Source organism: Aquarana catesbeiana, linkage group LG03 (assembly GCF_042186555.1).
Source record: "Aquarana catesbeiana isolate 2022-GZ linkage group LG03, ASM4218655v1, whole genome shotgun sequence".
NCBI lineage: Eukaryota > Metazoa > Chordata > Amphibia > Anura > Ranidae > Aquarana > Aquarana catesbeiana.
In genome coordinates this window covers 617,975,404-617,997,151 of record NC_133326.1, presented here as the reverse complement: position 1 = coordinate 617,997,151, position 21,748 = coordinate 617,975,404, and the positions used below count along the sequence as shown (strand labels likewise).

Here is a 21,748-nt window from a genome sequence, read left to right as displayed (position 1 = left end):
AACATTGCAGAATAGAATACAGTAAAAAAGAGCAGAACAATAGAGAGAATAGAGAGAGAGAGAGAATAGAGAGAGAACAATAAAACTACAACTATTATTTTTTATTTTATATTTTTGTTTGTGTTTTTTTTTTTTTTTTCTTTTTTTACACTTTTTTTGTAACTGTAACTTTTATAACTGTAACCGGTTCCAGGTTCGGGTCTCTCAAAATGCGATGGCATCTTGGGAGACCCTGTGAAAGTGTGTCCTAGTCTGTGCAATGCTGTACCCTACGCTAATACTCAACTAGTGAATGGTAGCGTTCAAAACATTCACCAATGCAAAGACCAGGATTGTCAGGACAGGAGGGACAATAATAGCGGGTGTCACGCCTATATCCGCACTTGCTGCAGACACGACATCTTTTTTGGGGGGGTTCGTTGGGTAGGGGTACTCGGGAGGACATAAAAATGCCTCTCATGCAGCCGACTGCATTTGGTTGGGGATGTGAATGGGGGAAGTACGGGCGCTGCAGAAGTGGTGGGTTCCCAATTAGGATTGGCGAATGCAGCAGGAAGGGCACTATGGGCATGACGGGCCTGTGTTTGTCTTCTTGGTGGCAGCGGGACACTATTTGTGCTTGCCACCTCACCAGCTTGAACTGCACTTATGGGACTCGCCACGTCACCAAGTGTTACTGCAGTGCTGGTTTGACTACGACCGGGGTGTACTAGGCCGCTGGCGCTTGCCAGTTCACCAAAATGCTACCAAAAAAACTGTTAACGATCGCAGGGATCAGGCCTGACTCTGCGAACGCTGCAGTTATGCATTTAGTGTTTTGTAAGTGACAGTGATCGATCGATACTGCACTTGGGTGGGCTGGGCTGGGCCGGGCGGAGGGGCAAAACGCAGGTGCTAGCAGGTATCTGGGCTGATCCCGCTGACACTGCGTTTTTGGGAACCCTAAACTGCTGGGGACGCCAGTATAGATCTGATCGGATCAGATATTGATCAGTTCAGATACTATACCACTAAGGGAGGTGTACGGTGCGTGCGTGGGTGTTAGCGCTACTGGCACTAACCTGACGCTGCCTGGGGCTGGTGCTTGCCAGTTCACCAAAACGCTACCAAAAAAAACTGTTAGCGATCGCAGGGATCAGGCCTGACTCTGCGAACGCTGCAGTTATGCGTTTAGTGTTTTGTAAGTGACAGTGATCGATCGATACTGCACTTGGGTGGGCTGGGCTGGGCCGGGCGGAGGGGCAAAACACAGGTGCTAGCAGGTATCTGGGTTGATCCCGCTAACACTGCGTTTTTGGGAACCCTAAACTGCTGGGGACGCTAGTATAGATCTGATCGGATCAGATATTGATCCGTTCAGATACTATACCACTAAGGGAGGTGTACGGTGCGTGGGTGTTAGCGGTACTGGCACTAACCTGACGCTGCCTGGGGCTGGTGCTTGCCATTTCACCAAAATGCTACCAAAAAAACTGTTAGCGATCGCAGGGATCAGGCCTGACTCTGCGAACGCTGCAGTTATGCGTTTAGTGTTTTGTAAGTGACAGTGATCGATCGATACTGCACTTGGGTGGGCTGGGCCGAACTGGGCGGAGGGGCAAAATGCAGGTGCTAGCAGGTATCTGGGCTGATCCCGCTAACACTGCGTTTTTGGGAACCCTAAACTGCTGGGGACGCTAGTATAGATCTGATCGGATCAGATATTGATCTGTACAGATACTATACCACTAAGGGAGGCGTATGCTGCGTGCGTGGGTGTTAGCGGTACTGGCGCTAATCTGACGCTGCCTGGGGCGACGCATATCACCGTCGGGTGATCAGGGGGCTAAATCTTTATTCGGTAATAAACGGCGGGTGCCCTGACACTATAAAAAATAAACAAACTAACCAGCGTCACCCGTAACACTTATACGGTGATCAGTGGTGAAAGGGTTAACTAGGGGGCAATCAAGGGGTTAAAACCTTTATTAGGTAGTATATGGGGGTCCCTGTCGCTATAAAACGCTGACGGCGAACCTAAATATTTAGGTCCCTAACTAGCGTCACCAGCGACACTAATACAGCGATCAGAAAAATGATCGCTTAGCGACACTGGTGACAAGGGGTGATCAAGGGGTTAAAACTTTATTAGGGGGGGTTAGGGGGGTACCCTAGACCTACAGGGGGCCTAACACTCACTGCCCTGACACTGTAACTGTCACAAACTGACACCAATACAGTAATCAGAAAAAAAAAAAAAAAAAAAAAAAAAAACCTGCTTGGTGTCAGTTTGTGACAGGGGGGGGTGATTGGGGGGGGATCGGGGGGCGATCGGGGGGGGGGATCGGGGTGTTTTGTGTGCCTGGCATGTTCTACTGTGTGTAGTGTGTTGGTGCACTCACATTACAGTCTTCTCTCCTCGGCCCGGAACGGAAAATACCGAGCCGAGGAGAGATGACATCATTTCCTCTGCCTCTGTGTACAATACAGAGGCAGGGAAATGATCCCATTGGCTGAGAGCGATCGCGAGGGGGGGGCCACGAATGGATGGCCTCCCCCTCGCCACCGATCGCCGGGAGAGATTTGCCGACCACCGCAGGCACCGGGGGGGGGTCCGATCGGACCCCCCACCCGCGGGCAGGCAAGGACGTACATACACGTCCTTTTGCCTGCCCGTGCCATTCTGCCGACGTATATAGTCGTGCGGCGGTCGGCAAGTGGTTAAAACATGCAACCTTGTATAATTTTTTTTAAACGTTACCTATGGAGATTTTTAAGGGTAAAAGTTTGTCACCATTCCACGAGCGGGCGCAATTTTGAAGCGTGACATGTTGGGTGTAATATTATCATGTCGTTACATGTTAATGTTACATGTCGGCATAACATTATCTTTCACAATATAAAAAAAATTGGGCTAACTTTACTGTTGTCTTATTTTTTAATTCGAAAGAGTGTTTTTTTTCCAAAAAAAAGTGTGCTTGTAAGACCGCTGCACAAATACGGTGTGACAGAAAGTATTGCAACTACCGCCATTTTATTCTCTAGGGTGTTAGAAAAAAAATGTATAATGTTTGGGAGTTCTAAGTAATTTTCTAGCAAAAAAAATGTTTTTAACACATCTCAAAAAGAGGCTCGGTCCTTAAAGTGGAAGTGAACCCTCCTATAGTTTTCAGACAAGGAAGTTGCCATTTTGGCCTCTGTTTAATCTTCAACTGCCATGGTGCTGTACATGTGATCAGTTATGACACCAGCCATTGGATGGTTTGACTTTGGTTGAGAGCAAAACAATGTGATAGTTACATTCCCGGCACGGTAGTTTTTTTTAAACTGTTAAATCGATGTGTTTACTTTACGACCTTAAGGTTGTCAGCAGATCAGCCTCTACAAATTCGGTAGTGCCTAAAAATATAGGGCAAGGCCATGTGCGGAGCAGGGTGAGACGGTGTATTACTTGATTTTAAACAGTATAGGTACTTATTTTTAATGGTTTACATAGCTATACCCGCAAAAGGGGCCGGACTGAAGTAATACAGAAGACTTCATTTTTCTGACAAAAATTCCACTTTAATGCATTCTCTGCATTAAAGTGGTAATATTTTATACTTACCTGCTCTGTGCAGTGGTTTTGCACAGAGCAGCCCTGATCCTCTTCTTCTCGAGTCCCTCACTGGCACTCCTGGCTTCTCCCTCTTGACCAGTGCCCTCAATAGCAAGCCGCTTGCTATTGGTGCAATGGTGTGTGCTTGCTCCCGAGCTCTGTTTAATGCATCTATAAGACACATAGAACTGTGATATGGCCCCGCCCACGCTCTCTCCTCATTGGCTCACTGACTGTGATTGACAGCAGCGGGAGCCAATGAGGAGAGGGAGTCCCAGGACAGCCAAGGTTTCGTACACATCGCTGGATTGAGAAGGAGCTCAGGTGAGTATTAAGGAGGGCTGTGGGGGGAAGCTGCACATAGAAGGTTTCTTACCTTCATGCATAGAATGCATGAAGGTAAGAAACCTTCAGCCTCATAATTACCTGAGGCTGATCTCGATCTAGCTCTTTGCCCCAGAGCAGCAGCTCTCTCCGTTCTCTCTCTTCTCATACGTTCAGACACAGCAGAGTCTCGGGGCGCAGAGTTTGACAAGTGGCACCGCCTGTCAAACTCCCCCACTGAGTTCAATGGGGCTGTGCTGTAACAGCCTTCAATGCACATGATTGCGGCACAGTAGTGCGGCATTGCAAGGAAGTATCGGGCAGGGCAGGAGTTATCTGGCCTCATCAATGCCTGTCAAATACCCTCTGCAAAGGGATCCCAATACGGATAGCTCCTCAGAGGGTACCACAAATGCAAAAGAGCTCTTAGTAAGTCAGCATTCAGATTTTGTGTCCCATCTAAAAGGGATAACTACAACTAAGAACAAAGATTGAAGCTAAAATTCCAAAAGTATTTTGTTTTAGGTGGACTTATCCTTTAGTTAGACAATGTATAAAGTACCGTACGTCAAAAGTGTTAAAAGCCAACTTTTCATTGGCTGCCATGGGTTGAACATCCCAGCGCTTATCACAACGATGTTATATAACGTCTTGTTTTTGCTGTGTGGGTGACCCAGAACAAGCTCTGATTACAGGTAGAAATTAGATCAGTGGCGCATCTTGTAAAAGCTTTTTAATCCAGTTACAGATTGGGTAGTACATATCACTTTTCATCCAAATGCACAACCGTGCCAAAAGCTTCTATACGTAATATGAATCTGAACTATAAAAAGAACCTCTACTAGTTTCAGCACTAGCCACCAGGGTTAGATTGGCTGGGAAAAGGCAGCACCTACTGCTTTACATAGAGTAGAACCGTGGTGCTACACAGTGGCCGAGCTACAAATACAGTACTGTATGGGCAAAGGTGTGCAGTGACCCACTACCATCACATCTCAGCTTCTGACAAAACTTTCTGACTTGTATGTGCATACATCGTTGCTCTTTGCACTGCGTTAGTAACTAAGAAACTTGGTATCGATGACACCACGAAAAATAAAAGTAACCTTATAGGTCCTTGAGCCCCTATTCATGCATATGCACGTTACTGCTCATCGTTCTGCTTTGTGCATATAGCACTCTATTCATTTTAATGAGCTTCCCTACATGTGACAAATGTGACAAAGAAGCTCAATCAGCTTTTTGAGCTTTGAGTATTTTTAGCTGCTTGTTTCTTTACATGCAAAACTGTGCATTTTTCTTGCTGCATTTGGGGTTCCATTATTAATGATTGCACAGAACCCATTACACCCCCAGGCAGAAAATGAGGCAAACTCTTTCTGACTTTAATGCACATTGTTTATGCCCTGTACACGCGGTCCGATTTTCCGACGGAAAATGTTCGATGGGAGCTTGTCGGAAATTCTGACCGTGTGTATGCTCAATCGGACATTTTCCATCAGAAATTCCGTCACACAAAATTTGAGATCTGGATCTCAAATTTTCCGACAACAAAATCCGTTGTAAATTCCGATCGTGTGTACACAATTCTCACGCACAAAGTTCCACGCATGCTCGGAATCAAGAAGAAGAGCCACACTGGCTATTGAATTTCATTTTTCTCAGCTTGTCGTACGTGTTGTATGTCACAGCTTTCTTGACGTTCGGAATTTCCGACAAACTTTGTGTGACTGTGTGCATGCAAGACAAGTTTGAGCCAACATCCATCGGAAAAAATCCATGGATTTTGTTGTTGGAATGTCCGATCGTGTGTACGCGGCATTAGAAGCTTACAGTGTTATCTTTTCCAATGCAACTTAAAAATAGCTATAGAGGTGGCGTAAGCTTTCCCAATTTACATAATTACCACTATAAGGCCCTCCTGGACCAAATGAAAACTTGGTTTTAAACTTCTTTGGAGAAACTCTGGGTACAAATAAAAAAGCTGTGTTGGCTAACAGAGAGTTGCCAGCAGTGTTATTAGCAAAATCCACATGTGTAAAGGTATCCCACCCAACACTCCCCTCTATAGATGCTACCCTATTTGCATGGGACAAACTTAATACCAAGTTACCTATAGAATCCATGATGACTTGCACTAATTTACCATTTCAAATTTATGAATACCTAATACCCAATTTAAAGGTACTCCCCTGGTTACATAGAGATATAATGACATACAAAGAATTATTGTCAAAACAACCTACTCCCCCATCTTAAGCTAACATTCAACTGCATAATTTCCACACCAACCATCCAGATATACAATACAAAGTCCATGAGGCAGCATGGAATTACCTCCTAATCAACCACAAAAAGCCCAAAGGTCTTGCCAGGTTTTATTCTCTTATCCATTACGATGAGAAATTCACTGAAAACACTAATATGATCAATTGGGAAAAAGAACTGGGCTCTGCTTTTACCACTATGGAATGTCAACACGCCATCCAATCATACTACAGCCATTCCCACTGTGCCAACCATTGAGGACATATGCTAAAAATCTTGTACAGAAGATTTAACACCAGTTAGGATCTCACAAATGTTTCCATCATCTTCAGAAGGTTGTTGGAGACAATGCAGTGCGAGAGGGGGGATTTTGCATATACTGTGGGAATGCAAGGGGTGCAGAGTTTCTGGAACACAATTTACACCCTAATCACATCAGTCACTGGACTCATCATTCACCCCACTCCCCATCTGGCATTGCTTAATCGTGGGATCCATAATATACCTACACAATTCAGAGCTATCATAACCCATATACTCATTGCAGCTTGATTGACTATTACATCAAAGTGAAAAACACCTACTGCCCCTAATGTATCCAAAGTAATATACAGGATCAAGACACAACACTCGTATGAAAAAAAAAATTTGCAGCCCGATCCAACACCTTAGGTACTTTCAATACACGCTGGAACCCCTGGGCTCTTAAAGTGGTTGTAAACCCTGTTACACCACTTTTCACTACAGATAAGCCTATAACAAGGCTTACCTGTAGGTACCGTGAATATCTCCTAAACTTGCACAGTTTAGGAGATATTCACTGTATTCGCATGTGCCGACGTCATCGAACACATGCGCACTGAAGAAACGGCCCGCTCGTGCTGTTTCTTCAGTAGCCGTGCCATGACCGGCGGGAGTGATGTCATTGCGGCTTAGGCCAATCACAGCGCTGGAGCCCACGAATCCGGAAATAACTCCGGAAGACTTGTCGCCGGTCACAGCGGTGTGCGTGGACCACTGCAACAGCTTCGATCTAAGGTAGGTATTTCATAATGAGCTAGTATGCAATGCAAACTAGCTCATTATGCCTTTGTCTTGCAGGTTTGTTTTTTTTGTTTGTTTGTTTGTTTGTTTTTTTTTGTTTTTTTAGTTTACAACCACTTTAACTTACCAGATGATAACTGAGTGAAACTTAAGGCATATCCAAACACATATGGTATTAAAGCATCTCTCAATGTTCTGGTACTGAATATTTGTTATTGTTGTTAGTTCTTTTCTGTATTATCTTTATTCATAAATAATTTGATACTTAGCTCTAGATTAGGCAGTATGAGAGATTTGTATCTTGAAATGTGTACTTGTCTAGCAGATGTCTATATGCAAACTCTTTCTAAAATGCAAAATTATGTGATTTTTTTTTTTTTTTTTTCTGTAAGTTGAATACTTCCTTCTTGTTAAATGTGCAAATGCAACTCACATGTCTACTTTTCAATAAAAAAAAAAAACAATTAAAAGAAGCTTACAGTGTGCAGTGAAATAAGAGTAAGCAAGTTCAGGAGAAGAGCCTGTACTACTGTGAAAGATTGAAGGGAAGGCTGGAGCTCAAATCGCTTTGTCAAATCGGACTTATAGTTTGTGGCCTTAGATCATGGGGGATCCAGAGTAGTGCTTTTCAAGTTCATAGAAGAGCAAGATTTGGCCTCTACGTTCACCCACAGAGGAGCCTCTTTGGTTCAGTACAAGGCAGTGAAGGAAGTAACTTGGGCGGCTTGACAATATTTTAGGAAATTTCGGACTCCCAGACCTCCTTGACAACTATAAATGTACATGTTCCATTTGGGAATCCTTGGCCTGAGGTCACGCCAGACAAAGGACATGACATGGTTTTGAAAACACGTAACAGCAAAGGAAGTCACAGGAATCGGAAGGGTACAAAATAAATATAAAAGTTTTGGTAGAACATTATATTTTAATATTGTTGATTTTCCTACATCAAAGATACAGTTAGATACCATATATATTTGGACACAAGCACAATGTTCATACTTTTGGCTCTGTATGCCACCAGAATAAAATGAAAATGAAACAATCCAAATGAATTTGTAGTACAGACTTTCAGCTTTAATTCAAGGGGTTGAACATAGAAATCAAGTACAAATTTTAGTAACTGCAACCATTGTTTTTACACAGTTTTAAAGGGTTTAAATGTAATTGGACACATGAATATAATCATAAATAAAATATTCATTTTTTATATTTTGTTGGGAATCCGTTACTGGCAATGACTGCCTGAAGTCTGGAACCCATGGACATTACCAAAGACTGGGTTTCCTCCTTTCTGATGCTTTGCCAGGCTCTAACTGCAGCTGTCTTCAGTTGTTTTTTGTTTGTGTGTCTTTCTGCCTTTAGTTTTTGCCTTCAGCAAGTGAAATGCATGCTCAATTGGGTTGAGATCAGGTGACTGACTCGGCCATTGCAGAATATTCCACTTCTTTTCCTCCAAAAGCTCCTGGGTTGCTTTTGCAGTGTGTTTTGGATCATTGTCCATCTGTACTGTGAAGCACCGTCCAATCAACTTTGCTGAATTTGGCTGAATCTGGGCTGACAGTATAACGCTAAACACTGCAAAATTCATCCGGCTGCTTCTGTCTTCTGTCACATCATCAGTAAACAACAATGACCCAGTGCCCCTGGAAGCCATGCATGCCCATGCCATCACACTGCGTTCACCATGTTTTACAAATGACGTTGTGTGCTTTGGCTCATGAGCTGTTCCAAGCCTTCTCCACACATTTTTCTTCTCATCATTCTTGTACAGATTAATCTTTGTTTCATCCACCCAAAGAATGCTTTTCCAGAACTGGTTTTGCTTTTTTTTTAGATTTTTTTTGGCAAAGTCTAATTTGGCTTTTCTATTCTTCAGGCTTATGAATAGCCTGCACCTTGTGGTGAACCCTCTGTATTTGTTCTCGTGAAGTCTTCTCTTAATTGTAGACTTTGACAATGATACTCCCACCTCCTGGAGTGTACTTCACTTGTCTCGATGTTGTGAATGGGTTTTTCTTTACCATAAAGAGGATCCTGTGATCATCCACCACTGTTGTCTTTCGTGGACGTCCAGGCCTTTTTATGTTGCTGAGCTCACCAGTGCGTTTTTTTCCTCAGAATGTACCAAACTGTTGATTTGGCCACTCCTAATATTTCTGCTATGGATTTGTTTCATTTTTGAAGCCTTACAATGGCCTGTTTCACTTGCATGGAAAGCTCCTTTGAATGCATGATGTAGGTTCACAGCAATAGATTCCAAATGCAAATACCACATTTAGAATCAACTCCAGACCTTTTTCCTGCTTAACTGATGAACAAATAACGAAGGAGTAGCCCACTCCTGGCCATGAAACAGCTTTTCATTTAATTGTCCAATTACTTTTGGTCCCTTGAAAAAGTAGGGATGGCTATTCTTAAGAGGTTTAATTCCTAAACCCCTCCTCCAATTTGGATGTGCATACCCTCAAATTAAACCTGAGAGTGTGCACGTTCAGCCCATATCAATTATATAACTATAGCTTTAATATGTTTTGGTAAATACCTGACATAATCTAAAATTCTGCCTGTGTCCAAATATATATGGACCTAACTGTATGTTTTGTTGGGTCCAGGACGTTATTTTAGCTTATGGATAGTGTGAATATAATAAGCTGAATATAAGTCAAAGTAACTAGAGGTCAGTTGATTCCTGGGTATTTCATCTGGTCATCGGCCCAAGTGAATTTGAAAGAACATGTAAAAGTAGAATGAAGAGCCGGTGTTCTGCCGAGAAAGTTCCCCCTTGGATAAGGACCACCCTCTATTGCGCAGGCGCTGCGCCTGCGCAGTAGGAGTCGCCGGAAATAGCCGAAGCGGAACAGTTGGAAATCAGCTGTACACGGCGCCTGTAAAAGGGCCCCTCGCGGGCTCGCTTCGCTCGCCACGCTTCGCTCGCCACGCTTCAGGCACAGCCTCGCTTTGCTCGGCACTTTTTTATTCCCCCTCTAGGTCCACTTGGATGGTGGGGCTTGAACCTGGACCCAGGGCGCAGGCGCCGTGTACAGCTGATTGAAGATTTTCTGCTTCGGCGGCTCCTAGTAGTTCGTACTGAGCAAGAGCTGCGCCTGTGCAGTACGGGGGGGTCCTTATCCGTCGAGGGAACTTTCTCGGCAAGACACCGGCAACTCATTCTTCCGAATGTAGTACTTTATTATAATAGGCAGAGTGTACAAAATACAGTGGCTTACACATTTCGGCTATATGCCCTAATCCTAGTCATTGGCTGAGGAAAAACCTAAGCCTCTGCATTTTGTACATTCTCCCTGTAATAATAAAGTACCACATTCGGAGGATCAAGTTTTTGGCTCTCCATTCTGCTTTTCCATGTTGTGCTTGGTTGCTAGGAAGACACCATGAGGTGGTGCACCGTTTGCCTACCTCCCTGGGGATTTTATGTGGTTGTTGTCCCTCTCCTTCCATGAATTTGAAAGATGATTTAAGTGTTTCAAGCATTTAATTGGGCAAAGAGATGTTAAGAGCTACTGACCTCTCTTATTTATAGATTGGAAACCTTGGCATATAATTTTAAAGCAGTTAAGTTGGGTGGGGATATAAGAGGCTGGGTTAGGGTCAATAATAGGTTGCCTCAAAGAAACTAACTTTTTAAGTATGGGGACCAGAGCTCAAGCCATGAATGCTAGAGTTTACCCTGACAAGGTGTGTCAAAGGTTCCAAGGCGAGCACAAACTGAATTGGGGATAGAGGACAGCCTCTGCGAATTCCTCTATCTATGGGGAAGGGGGTGCAATGTTGATTTAGGTATTTATTGCTAGCTGAGGGACGAGAATAAAGTGACTTTACGCAGGATAGAAAGCCGTTATCCAGTTCCCATTTCTGTAATATGTAGTGCAGATAGTCCCAGGAGATAGCGTTGAAAGCCTTGTGTAAAACTAGTGATAATGGCATTGAAGTTTGTTTTGATGGAGAAGGTGGATTAAGTGGATCTCCTCTGGGTATTGGGGGCTGTCTATTTGGGATAAAACCCACTTGATCTTTGTGGATCAGGGCAGAAAGGAAGGTGTTTTGTCTAGTAGCTAGCACTTTGGATAACAGTTTGATATCAACATTTAATAAAGAGATAGCGAGGGTAAAAGTTGTGTGGGTCTAGGTGGTCCTTGCCTGGTTTTAGCAGCATTGCTATAAGTGCCCTTAAGGGAGGTAGGGTCTTGGTGGGATTTTAGGTGATTGCAAAGATCAGTTAGATACAGAGCCAGGATTTAGGCGTATGTTTTGTAATAGGGGGCTGAAAAGCCACCCCGGTCCAGAAGTTTTGGAAGGTTAAAGAGATTTAATGGTGAGGAGTATTTCAGGGATCATACCGTCTGCTTCCATTTTGTCCCTCATCTCCTGTGTTAAGGTTGGAAGGGAGACATCTTTAAAGAGTTGGTCTGTCAAAGTGGATCAGAAATATGGAGGCTTTTTGTAGAAGTTATGCCGCGTACACACGGTCGGACTTTTCAGCTACAAAAGTCCGACGGCCCGTCCGACAGACTTTCGACGGACTTTTGGCGGACTTTCAACAGACTTTCTAACGACCGGACTTGCCTACACACGATCACACAAGTCAGACGGATTCGTACGTGATGACGTACACCAGACTAAAATAAGGAAGTTGATAGCCAGTAGCCAATAGCTGCCCTAGCGTTGGTTTTTGTCCGTCGGAATAGCATACAGACGAGCGGATTTCTGGGTCCGGCGGAGTTACGACGTAAAGATTTGAAGCATGTTCCAAATCTAAAGTCCGTCAGATTTGCGACTGGAAAAGCCAGCTGAAGGTCCAGTGAAGCCCACACACGATCGGATTGTCCGCCGGATTTGGTCCGTCGGACAAGTCCGGTCGAAAAGTCCGACCGTGTGTACGCGGCATTAGAGTATTAATATAAAGTGTTTTACAATAGTAGCATGATGTGCTGTAATAAAACCATTAGTAAGACTTAATCTAATGGAAGCAGAGTGAGGCGAGTATTTAATAGGTGGGACAACATAGAGCCTGATTTGTTTGCTCAAGCATAAAACTTCCGCCTTGTTCATTTGATCTAATTTTCCACTTTGTCATTAAGTAATAGGTTAAGTTCTACTTTACCAGTGGCTACTTGTTTGCTGACAGATGTAGATGAGTGTTTTTTCCAGGTTTAGTTCTACATTAACTTTTTTTTTTTTTAATCTGGAACCCTACAGTAACACAAAACAATATCCTTATTCTCCAAAGATAATCCATACACATTCAAGTAATGGCCTGTAATCTATTTTTCATTAAATCATTTCTTCCTGCATTTTTCTGCCTCCTTGTAATGTCCTCCGTGACCTCCCAAAACTTTTCTGTTCCCCCTCACTTGTTTCCTTGGATCGAGCAGTGCATGTCAATTTTGGTCACGGGCAGGGGCGTAACTACCACCATAGCGACCCATGCGGGCGCTATGGGGCCCGCAGCCAAGTGGGGCCCAGTGAGGATGAGAGCACCGCCGGCACAGTCTCCCAGCCAGGGGAAGGGAGAGGAAGAGGCAAGCTGTGACCTGTGCCCAGTGCAGCGTGACCTGTGCCCAATACAGCGTTGCCTGTGCCCAATACAGCCTGGTCTGCCTGTGCCCCATACAGCCACACCTGTGCAGAGGAAGAGGCAAGCCACCTGGATCAGCAGAGAGCTGAATTGCCCGATGTAAGAGCTTTCATTAGAACTTCCAGTGTTTCCGGGGCTCACGTTACATAGCTCCACCTCTTGGCCCGGCGCCTTTGATAGACAGAACGCCAATCCAATGCGGGACGTGTGACGTCATCAAAGGCGTCAGGCCAAGAGGTGGGGCTATGTGACGATGAGCCCCGGGAAGACGGGAAATTCAAATGAAAGCTATTACAGCGGGCAATCCTGCTCTCTGCTGATCCGGGTGGCTTGCCTCTTCCTCTGCACAGGTGAGGCTGTATGGGGCACAGGCAGACCAGGCTGTATTGGGAACAGGCAACGCTGTATTGGGCACAGGCAACGCTGTATTGGGCACAGGCAACGCTGTATTGGGCACAGGCAACGCTGTATTGGGCACAGGTCACATTGTATGGGGCACAGGTCACGCTGCATTGGGCACAGGTCACGCTGCATTGGGCACAGGTCACGCTGCATGGGGCACAGGTCACGCTGCATGGGGCACAGGTCACGCTGCATGGGGCACAGGTCACGCTGCATGGGGCACAGGTCACGCTGCATTGTGCACAGGTCAGGCTGCATGGGGCACAGGTCAGGCTGCATGGGGCACAGGTCACGCTGCATGGGGCACAGGTCACGCTGCATGGGGCACAGGTCACGCTGCATTGTGCACAGGTCACGCTGCATTGTGCACAGGTCACGCTGCATTGACACTAGGGCAGCTGTGGGGGGGGGGCTGTTTGCAGGGGGGCCCCATACAACATTTTGCTATGGGGCCCTGCTATTTCTAGTTACGCCCCTGGTCACGTGCACTGCTCTATGCTCACTACAAATCCCATAGTCCATAGTTCATAGTCCAACTAGCGAGGAAGGGAGCCCTAGAAATATAAGTCCTTTCCACAAAGGACCAAGCAAGTTGGTGTGCTTATCACTCACCTTGTAGTATATTAAATACTCTAATCTAGTAAATCAGCCAGAGTTTTATGTATAATGATTATATTATACCACTCACAGGGTGCCCATAATTCGGACATTACTAAATGGAGGACTGTGGTTCCTACATACAGTGGGAACATTGAGAATGAACATAGCGCCACCTTCTTACAGGAAGGGAAATAATTGCTTCACCTTTACATTTTTACCCATACTACAACAGGTCAACCGTGTGCTCTCTTGCCTGTGTGTAACTACAGGTCCCAGCATGCCCAGATAGTATGACCAAGGTATCTTTGTCCTTGCAGATCCTGGGAAGCTGGAATCCTTACTACAATATTACTACTCTTAGATTACTTACTTGTACAACACGTAACATAAATGTAAATTAGATTCTTTTACTGCCAGGTGTTCACACCCTCTATTAAATACAACGTGTTTCTTCTCTTATTACATATATTATTATGCACGCATTGTGCAGTCAGCACCCATATCCAGCTTTGTCCAGAATGTCTGTCCAGAATCCGCCAGTCTGCTCCTGTGTGTGACGCAGGCACGGTACAGTAGAACAGTGGTGACTATAATATGCCGGAGAGGGAGGAGGGGGATCAATGGACAGGGAGTACAACATGAACTGATTTTCTCCAGCTTGATCTTATCAGGAATCAGAAGCAGCTGGGCGACATTCTGTTACATGCCAAACTTGCAACCTGTTCTCGCTGCCAGTCACTTAACTGTGCTGTCCCCGGAAGGCACCATCAGGTCATCATCTGGTATGTGAATGCATACTGGATCTGAAGAGCTTAGCCCTAGAAATATAAGTCCTTTCCACAAAGGACCAAGCAAGTTGGTGTGCTTATCACTCACCTTGTAGTATATTAAATACTCTAATCTAGTAAATCAGCCAGAGTTTTATGTATAATGATTATATTATACCACTCACAGGGTGCCCATAATTCGGACATTACTAGATGGAGGACTGTGGTCTGGACTGAGTGACACTCCTACCCAGACCTTTAGCTATCTATTTACCAGCGCATTTCACCCACCCCCACTACCTTGGCAGTCATTGGATGCTAGGACCGCTGGTGTACTAACAATAAATAATGTCACATGTGTATCCCATATCCAGTCTCACAAGAGGACCATACGGCATTGGAAGGTTGGGGGGGCTGTGAAGGGGACACTTGATGCAGGGGGGCACTGAGATGGGGACACCTGATGTAAGGAGGCACTGTAGTGGGGGCACCTGATGTAAGGAGATACTGTGGCGGAGTTACCTGATGTAAGGGGGCACTGTGATGGGGGGACATTCGATGTAAGAGGGCACTGTGATGGGGATATCTGATGTAGGGGGCACTATGATGGGGAATATTATCGCACTTCAGTTTAACATGGTATGAGTAATGGAGGGTTGTGGCAGGGTGTGTACTTTGTCTTAATAATCTGTGCTAAGAGGTATTCCTCCATTTCAGAAGGTTGGAAGGTATGGCTGGGAGTGTGCAGCTCAACACACCACCAACTTCTCACTGCACAATTTTCCCACATTATTAGGACAGTATGCACATCACAGCCATTAAGTGAATGATCACTCAGTGTACTAGGTGCACAAATAGCTTTTACACCCGAAGGCAGTAAATTAAAAAAGCAGGTCAAATTTTTTTCTGTGGAGTTCATTCTTATTGAGTATCCTGGAAAGATGCCCTTGTGTAACCACTTCTAATTTTTTTTTTTTTTTTGCATAATATTCTGGCAGAACCTTAAATAAAACAGAGATGGTGCCCTGACAGCAAACAGATACATGCAAAGTTCTTATTAGTATCTTTTTATAAAAATGTCCAATATCTGGTGCTTAACTCCATGCAAATAGCTATATTTGGCTTTTTACCTATTTTGTTACATTATAGCCTTTAGTTCAATGTTTTTTTAATCTGAATTTTATGTAATGGATCAGAACACAATAGCCTAAGTTGGTGAAGTAAAATTAGAAAAAAATATACATAAAACTATTTTTCAGAAATAAAAAAATGAAAATTGGCATGTGCGTATGTATTCACCCCCTTTGTTAAGCCCATAAAAAGGTCTGGTGCAACCAATTACCTTCAGAAGTCACATAATTAGTGAAATGATGTCCACCTGTGTGCAATCTAAGTGTCTCATGATCTGTCATTACATATACACACCTTTTTGAAAGGCCCCAGAGGCTGCAACACCTAAGCAAGAGGCACCATTAACCAAACACTGCCATGAAGACCGAAGAACTCTCCAAACAAGTAAGGGACAATGTTGTTGAGAAGTACAAGTCAGGATTAGGTTATAAAAAAATATTCAAATCTTTGATGATCCCTAGGAGCACCATCAAATCTATCATAACCAAATGGGAAGAACATGGCACAACAGCAAACCTGCCAAGAGACGGCCGTACACCAAAACTCACGGACCGGGCAAGGAGGGCATTAATCAGAGAGGCAGCACAGAGACCTAAGGTAACCCTGGAGGAGCTGCAGAGTTCCACAGCAGAGACTGGAGTATCTGTACATAGGACGACAATAAGCCGTATGCTCCATAGAGTTGGGCTTTATAGCAGAGTGGCCAGAAGAAAGCCATTACTTTCAGCAAAAAACAAAATGGCATGTTTTGAGTTTGCGAAAAAGGCATGTGGGAGACTCCCAAAATGTATGGAGGAAGGTGCTCTGGTCTGATGAGACTGAAATTGAACTTTTTGGCCATCAAAGAAAACGCTATGTGTGGCGCAAACCCAACACATCACATCACCCAAAGAACACCATCCCCACAGTGAAACATGGTGGTGGTAGCATCATGCTGTGGGGATGTTTTTCAGCAGCCGGGACTGGGAAATTGGACAGAGTTGAGGGAAAGATGGATGGTGCTAAATACAGGGATATTCTTGAGCAAAACCTGTACCACTCTGTGTGTGATTTGAGGCTAGGATGGAGGTTCACCTTCCAGCAGGACAATGACCCCAAACACATTGCTAAAGCAACACTTGAGTGGTTTAAGGGGAAACATGTAAATGTGTTGGAATGGCCTAGTCAAAGCCCAGACCTCAATCCAATAGAAAATCTGTGGTCCGACTTAAAGATTGCTGTTCACAAGGGCAAACCATCCAACCTGAAGGAGCTGGAGCAGTATTGCAAGGAGGAATGGGCATTGACTTTTTCTGTTATTTTGTCCTATTTGTTGTTTGCTTCACAATAAAAAAAAACATCTTCTGCATATTCTGTAAATTAAATGATGCAAATCCTCAAACAATACATGTTAATTCCAGGTTGTGAAGCAACAAAACACGAAAAATGCCAAGGGGGTGAATACTTTTTGCAAGGCACTGGCTGTGTCCATAGACGCAGACAGCAGGACTCGGGGGGCCCCCCCCCCCCCCCGGCGCCCACGTCAATGGATTTGATCGACTGTGCTGCCATCAATCTATCCAATCAAGAGCCGAGACACCAGCCAGATAGGGTTCTGTGTCTCCGGCGTGGGAACGGAGGGGCTCCGGTGAGTAAAACGGGGGGGGGGCTGGGCTGGGGCCTGGTGCACTACAATAGGTTTTTCACCTCAGTGCATAGAACTGCACTGAGGTGAAAAACTGGGAGGGCTTACAACCCCTTTAATGCAAGTCTATGAGAGTCACTAAGCCAATGACAGCTCCCTCTAATGGCTAATCTACACATTTCTACACCTGTTGCAATATGGAATAGCAAAGGTCTTAAAATAGAAAACTATATCATTAAATGTAACAACTATGAAATTAAATATTGCGTAATATAAATATGTGCTCACACAGAAATGAAAGCCGATAAATCTGTAATTAATGGGTAAATATTAATAGCAAGGAATGCCTGTTGTTAGGCTAAAGGTGCTGCATGATAGATCAGTGTGCCTGTGAAGCTTTGGCAGGAGCAGGCAAATGTAATGCAAATCACAAGAGCGGTCATGAAAGCTGAAAACTGTCCTTAATTTCCAGGAACAGACATTGATGGTTTGTTCCGGGTAAAATGGTCCACGACTTTTAAGAATGAAGAAATGTACTTTATGAAACACAAAGGTTCTAAATGTTAGATTCTGGTTGTTGGCCCTTCAGTGAGATGAACATCTATAATAAACAGTAGAGTGGGAGAGTGGACAGCCGGGACTCTAAGACAAAGTCACTATTTGCATAACTAATGCTGGCTATACATAGTTCGATTTGCGTTTGAATGTCCAATGAAAGTTTGTTTGTCATTCTTTGTTGTAATCAAGTCAACTAATTTTGTCTGAAAGCCTTTAAAATCTCACCCAGACCTGCTATTTCAACAAAATCCCAGATTACAAGAAATATTTTTCTTGAACAAGAACCACATTCACAGTTAGAATTTTGTTAATTCGAGAAACATTTTCCATCCTGCTCCTTTCATTACAACTGCTGATCAAACAGGGGCTAAAATGGACGCTTCCTTGGAGGTAAAGGAGAGGAGGGTTTAGTTCCACCTTACAGACCTTGCAAGTAGTGGAAAATGCCTGTTGATCTGCCAGAAATGACCTTTTGTAGAGCATTTTTGTGGACTGAGTGGTGTCAGCCATGCCCAGTGCCTTTTGCTAAATTACTCAACCACTTCCAGTTTAGATCCCTACAACATAAAAGCTAATCCATCTCTAGGCCAGGATAAGAACTAGGAGAACTCTTTCAGATAACACCAGAAGTGTACAGAAGACACAGGACAGCTCTGACTTTCTGGCATGACCAACGGGTATTTTTGGCAATGATCAAACATATATAACACTTTGCTTTCAATGGTATTCTAAACAGACTAAATGAGAGCAAATAAGAGAAGTGCATTGTTGGGGTTTACATACACTTTAATTATTGGGAGACTGTTACCTGGGAAATCCTAAATAATTCGCTCATAACATAAAAAAAAAAAAAAAAAATCAAGTTTCTATTACTATCCCTTGTCCCAGAGCTTCTTGTTCTGCTGGTATTTGTGCGGTTTGGTGGGTATCTCTGCTAGAAAGCATTTGTCTTAGAGCATTACACCTGACTGAGGGGGCCATCATAACATGGCAATCTGGAGCTTCAGCTCAAGTTACAGTATAATGGGCAACTGCAGAGATGAATCCCTCTCTTATTTACTACCATAAGGGGTTAAATGCATTTAAACCATTTCCACTTCAACTGGAAATCCTGTTACACAACATGCTCAACACAAGAACAGGTTTTGTTTCAGTCTCATAATAAACACATGCTCTTATCACTTACTCACAAGCAAACCCAACACTGAACGGACCGTCAAAAAGGATAAACATTCATAAATTACTAAAAGCATCCATGCACACTTTAATCCCCATTCACATTTAAGCGTTTTCAGCCAATTTTGAAGCTTTTTTTTGCCATCTTTGTACATATGTTTTTGGGATTTTTTTTTGGCATTCGAGCATTTCTGCTTTGAGCTGCAATGATATGTATTGCCCTAAGTTGTGATGGAACATTCTTCACTGAACAGTGATGGCAAATTCTGTCTAACCCTTCCACCTATTTGATATTGGACATTGCTCGGGCAGACTAAAAATCTGATCATCCAATAACAGCACTAGCACTGTGTGACTTTACTGGGCTTGTGTCACCCCGGGTGACCCAGTGTCTGCATGCATAGCGAGCTATGGATATTAGCTATTATACAATGAACAATTGTGCTGTTACTGGTGCTGGAAAAATGTTCATGCACTAGGCTGATGAGAAATCAGACACACTATGCAGAATAAAAAAAAAAAAAAAAAAAAAAAAAAGAATACACCATGACAACTCGGGAAAAATGGCTTATAGAGAATGTTCGTTGACAGATCAAGGTAGAATGTACCATCACTGTCCAGAGCAACATGCACCATCACAGGTCAGGGCAAAATGTATCAATACTACTCAGGGAAAAATGTGCCATTGCTGTTCAGGGTGGTATGTGCCATTTCCCCTGGTGGCAGTCTGCCATCACAGCTCAGGGAAGAACGAAACATAATTGCTCAGGGCAAAATGTACGATCACAGCTCAGGGCAGAATGTGCCATCACTGTTCGGGATGAAAAGCTCCATCACAGCTTTGGCAAATATGTACAACTTCAGCTTAAGGAAGATACACCATCACAGATCAGGGCAGAATATGCCATAGTAACTCAGGGTAGAATATGTGTATGTTTTTTATATATGTTATCACACCTAAGAGTAGAATGTGTTATTACTGCTCAGGGAAAAAAGGTGCCATCATAGCTCAGGGAAGAGTGTGCCATTACTGCTCAAGGTAGAATGTACCATCACACCTAAGAGTAGAACGCGCCAGTACTGCTCAGGGTTAAATTTGCCATTGCTGCTCAGAGTAAAATGTGCCATTACTGCTCAGAGTAAAATGTGCCATTACTGCTCAGAGTAAAATGTGCCATTACTGCTCAGAGTAAAATGTGCCATTACTGCTCAAAGTAGAATGTGCCATTACTGCTCAGTGTAGCCATTACTGTTCAGGATAGAATGTGCTATCACACCTAAGAGTAGAATTTGCTATTATTGTTTAGGGAAAAAGGTGCCATCACAACTCAGGGAGGAGTGTGCCATTACTGCTCAGGGTAAAATGTGCCATCATAGCTCAGGCTAGAAGGTGCCATTACTGCAGAGGGCAGAATGTGCCATCACAGCTCAGGGTAAAATGTGCCACCACAGCTCAGGGTAGAATGTGCCATCACAGCTTAGGGTAAAATGTGCCACCACAGCTCAGGGTAGAATGTGCTATCACAGCTTAGTGTATTGTGCCATTACTGCTCATTGTAAAGTTTGCCATCAGTGCTCAGGGAAGAGTGGGTCATCGCTACTCAGGGAAAAATGCACCATTACCGGTCATGGTGGATTATGCCATCACTGCTTGGGGGCAGCAGAATCCACCATCACAGATCAGGGTATGTGTGTTATAGCTGCTCAGGGCAGAGCACACTATCACAGCCCATGGAGGATTGCACTGTCCAACCTTAAGGCACAATGTACCAGTGCTGCTCAGGGAAAAATTTACCATTACCGCTCATGACGGATTATGCCATCACTGCTGATAGAAGAATCAACCATCACAGATCAGGGTACATGTTTCATAGCTGCTCAGGACAGAACGTACCGTCAGAGCTCAAGGCACAATATACCAGTACTAATCAGGGTAAAATGTGCCACTGCTGTTCGGGTGAAATGCACAATGTGTTGACCCTGCTCAGTGCAAGTATATAGGGTAATCACAGGTCATCAGAGCCAATATAGTTGGTAGTGCTGCAGGGTACAATACTCACTCATTATACTGGAAGTCTGTTAACTCCATCAGGTCTGTCACCCCTTCCTCCATCCTCGGGGAGTCTGTACAGAGAACATATCATGAGAAAATCAACTATAAAAACTTGCAATGCATTAGGAAGCTCAGACTGGCTTACATACTATACCTGTGAGTTCTGAAACGTCCAAGGAATTGTCTGAAGTTAGTAGCCTTGTATTCAGAAATCTGTGCAGACAGTTGTTTGTATTCAGAGCCCCACAGATGCATACAGGTGTGTATGGGCAGCAGACGGAATGACAGGTGGATTGGATCTAGTGTTGTATACAGTCCTCCCTCCTACTCCTCAAACGTCACTCACATTGGACAATGAATGTGGAGGGCGTGAACAGCCCGTATAGCTAACCTGATCTGCCACAATCTCAGACATGCAGGTGAGAGCTCCATGTCTCCGATCAGCCTATTTCTCAACTCCATCAACTCCAATGTGACATTTTGGCATGTGTGTTATTAAAAATGACTACCCTGTAAAATATTAAAGGCAAAGGTTACTTACTGTTCAATCCATAACAAAATCCGTTGTCGTAAATTCCGATCGCGTGTACACAATTCCAATGCACAAAGTTTCACGCAATGCTCG

General features: G+C 44.0%; 1 protein-coding gene across 1 annotated transcript in view; it reads right to left on the bottom strand.

The window, feature by feature from the left end:
• Positions 1-21,335, bottom strand: part of RHOBTB2 (Rho related BTB domain containing 2) — a 79,874-nt gene extending 58,539 nt beyond the window's left edge. The window contains exons 1-2 of the mRNA XM_073622302.1: positions 21,278-21,335; positions 21,131-21,194 (exon numbers count right to left, since the gene is read on the bottom strand). Of these exons, the coding sequence (XP_073478403.1) occupies positions 21,131-21,183 (53 nt within the window). The 5' untranslated portion in view covers positions 21,184-21,194; positions 21,278-21,335. The remainder of the gene's footprint in view (positions 1-21,130; positions 21,195-21,277) is intronic.
• Between the last annotated feature and the right edge of the window lie 413 nt (positions 21,336-21,748).